Source organism: Eurytemora carolleeae, unplaced genomic scaffold, assembly GCF_000591075.1.
Source record: "Eurytemora carolleeae unplaced genomic scaffold, Eaff_2.0 scaffold635, whole genome shotgun sequence".
Classification (NCBI taxonomy): Eukaryota; Metazoa; Arthropoda; class Copepoda; order Calanoida; family Temoridae; genus Eurytemora; species Eurytemora carolleeae.
Window position 1 is genome coordinate 43,398 of NW_019396549.1, and position 6,886 is coordinate 50,283.

The following is a 6,886-nucleotide window of genomic DNA, read 5'->3' on the forward strand; positions in this document are numbered from 1 at the left end:
CCCCCCCCCCCCCTCCTTCATTGCGCCTAGCTTAAATGTTATTTAAACGGTTAATTGCAAGATTTTGGCATAACAAACAAATTCCATGTCAAATCTAAATTATAACTTTTCTAATTCTAAACAATAAAACAACATTCCAACCTTTGTTTTCAAAAAAGAAAAAGTATCTTTTTCTCAAACTTAATTTTTGATTAAAACTGATGCTTTAAGAATATATATTTTTCACTTACTATAAAAACTTATACCTTTGCAGCGTGATATATACGTTTGATTGTCAAATATAATTTCTGCTCGATCGAAAGTTTAAAAGATACCAAGGCGCTTCGCGCCCTTCTTTCTAGCCTTAGAGGGCGCTTCGCGCCCATCTTCTAAATTAGTTGTGAACATGTTCTCTTTGTGTACATCGTAAAACAAAACAAGAATAATTCGCGGATTTTCACAAAAAATTTCGCGGATTTTCAAAATTTTTAAAAATTTAATGACGATCGAATTTTGATGGAGAAAAATATTTGAAATTTTGATTTTTCATAAACCTTCCCTGGGGTCCCTAGATGTCCCACAAAAAATTTGGGCCCGATCGGTTCAGCCGTTTTGACGTTTATTGGATACAAGCAGACAAACAAACAAACAGACAGACAAGCCAAATTTATATATAGATTTGGATTAGAATCAAAAGTTTGAGGCAAGTTAAGTGTTTTTTTTTAATTCAACTCAAATAATAAAACGAAATGAAAGCTTAAAAATCCTTTAAACAATTTACATTTCAATATATTCTGAAATAATGTTTTAAAACAGGTTTAGATAATATAAAATACGATATTTAATAATAATTAATTCCAACCTTTCTCAACTCTGACAGTAAATTAATTATGATTGAAGTAATACATTTCTTTTAGATTAGATTTCACTGTTCCCTGGGCGGATGGAAGAGCACTGCACTGGGATGTAATTAATGAAATGGTGGATGAACCATCAGGGACCTTTAATAAATAGCGAGAACTAGCTGAACTATGCAGATTAGGTTGAACCACTTCTATTTAACGTCTACTAACGACCATGGAGACTAGATTTATTGGATTTGAGAGAGGGCGCTGAACTACATACCGCCGGTTCAAATCCCGATTTAAAGTTAAGGATTCGTGAGATTTGAATCGGCGGTAGGTAGTTCAGCGACCTCCCCAAATCAGAAACTAGATTTAATAAAGAGAATGAATTTCACGTGAAACTAGACAGAATGACTTTCCTGTCTGTCTCAAAATGTTTTCATCTCTAATTCAAAATATTTTGAAATTAGCCTGAAATAATTTGTATGCTTAACAATTAAAATATATTGTGTAAAAAAGTAAGCAAGTACGAAATAACATCATTTAACATGGGTTCCAAAGTAAATGCTTGTGGACTTGGGCCTCTTAATTTACCATGAGCTGAACCGCGTTCTCAGTTGATCTACATGCTTCTCCAGGTCAAGCTGAAGAGCAGTCTACTTGGTTCAACCACTTCTCATGTAAGCTGGTTCAAACTGTAAAGAATTGGTTGAACTAGATCTGCATGGTTCAACCATGTCACACTTTAGTCGCTATTCAATAAATTTGGTTCTAGGAAATCACAATTACTACACAGAGATGTCCCAGGATCCTGACATCAGAGCTAAAATTTTCAAAAGGAAATAAAGAATTTTGAAAAACTGGAGAAAAGTCGAATCTTTTAATTTAATTTTGAAAAACTGGATTTTAATTTGTTTATGTCATTGTGCAGGATTTCCAATTAATATTTCTGGTTGTTTTACATAAAAAATACCTAAAATTTCGTAATTTAATAGAATAACATTTTTATAGAATTTTCTAGAAATTATTTAGAAATTTTGAGATTTCTATATTTAATGTTAATGTATTCTCAGATATCTGTCCCACAGATATAACTGAATCAGGAACTCCAGGTTCACACAAATACTATAGCCAATATCAATCTAGATACGGCTCAGTCTGTATTCTCAGGTATCTGTCCCACAGATATAACTCAATCAAGAACTCGATGTTTACACGAATACTATAGCCAATATCAATCCAGATACGGCTCAGTCTGTATTCTCAGGTATCTGTCCCACAGATATAACTCAATCAAGAACTCAATGTTTACACGAATACTATAGCCAATATCAATCCAGATACGGTTCAGTCTGTATTCTCAGGTATCTGTCCCACAGATATAACTCAATCAAGAACTCAAGGTTTACACGAATACTATAGCCAATATCAATCCAGATACGGTTCAGTCTGTATTCTCAGGTGTCTGTCCCACAGATATAACTCAATCAAGAACTCAATGTTTACACGAATACTATAGCCAATATCAATCCAGATACGGCTCAGTCTGTATTCTCAGGTATCCGTCCTACAGATTCAACTGAATTTATATCCCAATCTAGTTCTTTATTTCAAGAGGGGGATTCAGGATACTTCTCATTTGAGAACCAATAAATGTATTTTGAACTTCTATTAGGGTTTCCACGAAATGGCTAAATCTTTTGCGCAAAATTTGCGCTATTTTCGCGCAAATTTTATTTTTGCGAACTTTTGCGCTATTTTTGCGCATGAAACGCAATGAGTTTTGCGCGGTTTTGCGCTATTTATTTTGCGCAATTTGCGCAAAACAGGAAATATTTTTTGCGAAAGTTGCGCATGAAACGAAATTTTAGTTTTGCGCAATTTTTTTTGCGCAATTTTTGCAAAACCGCAAGTTTTACGCAAAATGTAACTTTTTAGGGACATTGTCAAAAATTGATATTCTAAGCTTAGAATTAAACAACTGAAGATTTATTCCATATACAAAAAAAATATTAACATATGAGTATGATAAAGATTATACTACACTCAATTGGTTACTTCCAGTTGCAAAAAGTTTAAATTAAGGGACCAAAATTAATAAAATAGAAATTAGAGAGTGTGAAACTTGGCAATATTTTAATCCTATTAAATAATTTCAAGTGACCCGGCCTTAAAAGCTTTGCTTAATCATGAGTATAAATTGTATTCTTAAATTTTTTTAATCAAATTTCTGAAATCTTTTTAATCTCATATAAAATAATGCAAGAAAGTAACCAATGCCTGAAGAATCCACTTTTAGGAAATATGCATGTCCAAGACTAAAATTGTCGAGAAAATTGTGAGATTTGAACTCTTCTTAATTGTCATTGGTCAATTATGTAAAAGTGACCAATAGGAAGACATTCCAAAACAAGATTTTTCCAGAATTGAATTCTAAGAAACACACACGTACCGTCACCAACCGTTTAATTTTTACGAAATTGCGGAACTGCGGATTTGCGAAAAACTCTTGTTGCGGAATTGCGCAAAACTTGAGTTTCGCAAAAGCGGAATAGGGCAATTTTGCGCGAAATGACTTTTGCGAATGATTGCGCAAATTGTTGTTTTTTCGCGCAAAATTGATGCGCAAAGAAAGAAAAATATTGCGTTTCGTTCCGCAAAAATTGCGCAAAAGTTTTGCGAATGGAAACCCTAACTTCTATGTTATAGGTAGCTAATTAATAATGGACTACATAGTTCAGGTTTACAGATAAATGGTTATGCGATATTTATTATAAAGGTGCCGTAGTTAATCAGGCATGCCACTCTTCGAATGTCTACACTCTTTAACAAAGAACTCTGGGTTTAATAATTCAAAATCATTATTTAAGGCAGAATAAAAACAACTTACGGTAATGGAGCTGAACTGAGAATAGCATTTTTTTAAACTAAATATTCTGCCATAATCTTTAATGAAACAGTTTAATTGATTTGTAAATTCTTGTTTTTATATGGCACAGCTAAATAGAGTTGCTATAGCTCTTTTTAAAAAAACTTTAATTCTTTATATTTTTCTATCAGAGTAAAAGAGTTATCCCCGAAGACAGCACTGTTCCTGAATGACTATGGAATTATTACAAACAATAACAACCGGTTTCCGCTATACCAACAGCTCATCAGGTTAATACATTTTTTACAAAATAATAATCTAAAGTTTTCTAGTTTAAAAGGGGGTTTATTTATCAGACAAATCCTTTAAGTGTTTCGGAAATTCCACTTTATAAATGTAGGGTCTAATAAAAGTACACGTCTATACTCTATAGATGCTAAATCAACTAAAAACTGCTAAAGAGAATTGCTGGCGGCAGGCGCCCCTATAGACGGCATTGGCCTTCAAGCTCATCTTCATTTAGATCGGTAAGTTTAGTGTTTAATGTTTAATGTTTCATCTAAGACCAGTATTTTTCAACCAATCAGAAGCCATTGAGTTGGACCCGAGCAAGAACATGGCGTAACTAAGACTTGAGCCTAAATAAGTTTAGGCTTCAATTTTAAAATATAAGCATTTAATCACTTGCCCCTTTTCTCTAAAGTAAAAATGCAAACTCTTATTTGATTCTCAGAAATTGAAATAAAGATTCTAAATTTTCAAATTGCACATGAAATTCAAATTTTAAAATAATAACAAACCCATGATTAATCCTAGAGTGAACCCTGTTGAGTTTAAGGAACGTATTGAGATCCTACACCAAGAGTTTGGAATTCCAATCTGGATAACTGAGTTCGACTGGAATGAAGAGGTTTTCAAAAAAAATTAAAAATACTTCAAATTATCTTTTAATGCATCTACCTTTGTTACCGTGCCGGATAATATGTTATTTTTGTCGGGATTTTACTGTATTTGTTTGTTCAAGGTTTTAATTCAAGGTCAATTCCATTACAAAAAATTGAAAAATCCGCGAAATATATAAAGAAACCTGATTTGCCGTTATAATATGTTACTTATTTGCCTTGGAACAAATAAGACATTTTATACTAAAGATCATAAAATTATGATTAAAAATTATATTTTTTTAAGGGGATTGCAGCTGATCCGGAAAAATTAAAGCTGGGGCGGGAATTGGAGGATTTTTACCGAGTTATGTTTAGCTTGGAGGTGCGTTCAATCAATCAATCAATGTTTCGTTTTAATCAATTGATCATTCATCAGTGTATTTTAATCAATGTATCATTATTCAATGGATTCTAATCAATTAATCATTCGTCACCATTTTAATCAACTATGTATTCATCAGTGCATTTTATTTGTTATTGATCATTCAAAAATGCATTTAAAACAACTTGTGATGGATGATCACATCCATCTACAATTTAATAAATTGTTAATTAATTAATGCATTTTTATGAACTGATCATTCAAAAGTGCATTAATCCATTTAAGGGTGTTGAGGGTATCATGATGTGGGGGTTCCAGCGAGATTATTTTTCACTTGTTGAAAATGATTTAACTCCAAACAAAGCTGGAGAAGCTTACATTAGGTAAAAACCTGAAAAAGGGAGAAATTACAATTTACAATTTTACATGTTTGTTCAACAGAGCTATAAAGATAGAGTTTAGATGTATTTGTAAATATTATTTTAAAAAGATCTCTCACACTGGAGGCGCTAGTATGAAGTTTATTCATGTAGTTTGGGTTGAATCAGCTGAAACCCTGTAAAAGAAAGCAAGCAGAATCCTGTTTTCTCTCCACGCCAAGGGGAGGGGGTTCCAGCTAGCCCAGGCAGGAAAAGGGTGGAAGGGTTGGGCTGGGGATGTAAACTCTATTTTTCTCTTTTGTTTGTTCAGGCTTTTTCATGAAGAATGGAGGAGCAACATGGTTGTTCCAGGAGAACAAAATCAATTTGATTTCAGGTACAGTGGCACCCATTAAACTTTGGAGTTGGAAGAGGACTGTGCGCCTAATGATGTGATTTAAAATAGTCCAATTAACATAAAACACAGCAATTGTCCACTTGGAAATCTACTTAACATCTAAAGGATGTTAATTTCAAGTTAATATTAAGTTTATTCAATAATCTTTTGTTTTTTAGAGGGTTCAGGGGAGATTACGCCATTAGTATTCTATCAGGTATTTAGATATATAAATAAAGTTAAAGAAATTTCCGGTTAAATCAAGTCTCCTGCCTTTTAAAGAAAGAAACCAGTTTTAAAGTTACATTAAGTATTTATAAATAAAAGGAAACAGACAGTATTAATTCCCTAAAGTCGTCAATGAAGTCTCATTATCTGTAAATATTATGTATGGGGGGATATAGTATAAAGACATTCCTTAAAGTCTGATTTGATTTGATTTTATCCCTTCCAGGAGACGGAGTTCTGGTAGACGACTTGAGGTTTACTGTTGACCAAGACACTGAGCTGACCTGCACCCTGACTAATGGTCAGTTGACCTGCTGACCTGCAACCTGACTAATAGTCAGTTGACCTACTGACCTCAATTCTCAGTAGTGATCAGCTGACTTGCACCATCATTAAAGGTCATCTCCTACCCTGCATCCTCAATAAGCTGTCAGCTTACGCTCAATACGCTGTCAGCTTACGCTCAATAAGCTGTCAGCTTACGCTCAATAAGGTTTAAGCTTACGCTCAATAAGCTGTCAGCTTACGCTCAAAAAGCTGTCAGCTGACGCTCAATAAGCTATTTTCACCTTAACTAGCGGTCAGCTGACCTTCACCCTCACTAGACGTCATCTCCTATCCTCCAACCTCACTAGCGGTCAGCTGACTAAATCTAATTTATATCTGATGCATTTATGTCTAAATTAATGTTAAAAAATGCCAAAATAAATTAGGGGGCTTTCATATATTAATCGTGTATATATATATATTGTGGGTAACTCTGTATAAAAGATAAACAAGATATATCATAAATACGTTATAATTCATCTAGATATAATAACTAGAAGTAAATACTCATTTTATATAAATAGTTTATTTCACGAGAAAGATGGAATATAATTTCCCATCAATGCACATTAATTTTGCATTTAATATCTCATTAATGTATTCATAGGTTTCCCAC

At 33.2% G+C, this 6,886-nt stretch overlaps 1 protein-coding gene across 2 annotated transcripts; it reads left to right on the forward strand.

The window, feature by feature from the left end:
- The first annotated feature begins 900 nt into the window (after positions 1-900).
- Positions 901-6,671, forward strand: LOC111705317 (anti-sigma-I factor RsgI6). 2 transcript variants are annotated; one of them, XM_023477816.1, is made up of 10 exons: positions 901-976; positions 1,600-1,663; positions 3,885-3,983; positions 4,155-4,220; positions 4,510-4,603; positions 4,882-4,959; positions 5,245-5,342; positions 5,650-5,715; positions 5,895-5,932; positions 6,170-6,671. In XM_023477816.1, the coding sequence occupies exons 1-10, from the start codon at positions 958-960 to the stop codon at positions 6,259-6,261; spliced, it is 714 nt and encodes a 237-aa protein (XP_023333584.1). In that variant the 5' UTR covers positions 901-957; the 3' UTR covers positions 6,262-6,671. The 2 variants fall into 2 exon arrangements, with proteins under 2 accessions (XP_023333584.1, XP_023333585.1); XM_023477817.1 differs by lacking the exon at positions 4,882-4,959.
- Positions 6,672-6,886: the final 215 nt, after the last annotated feature.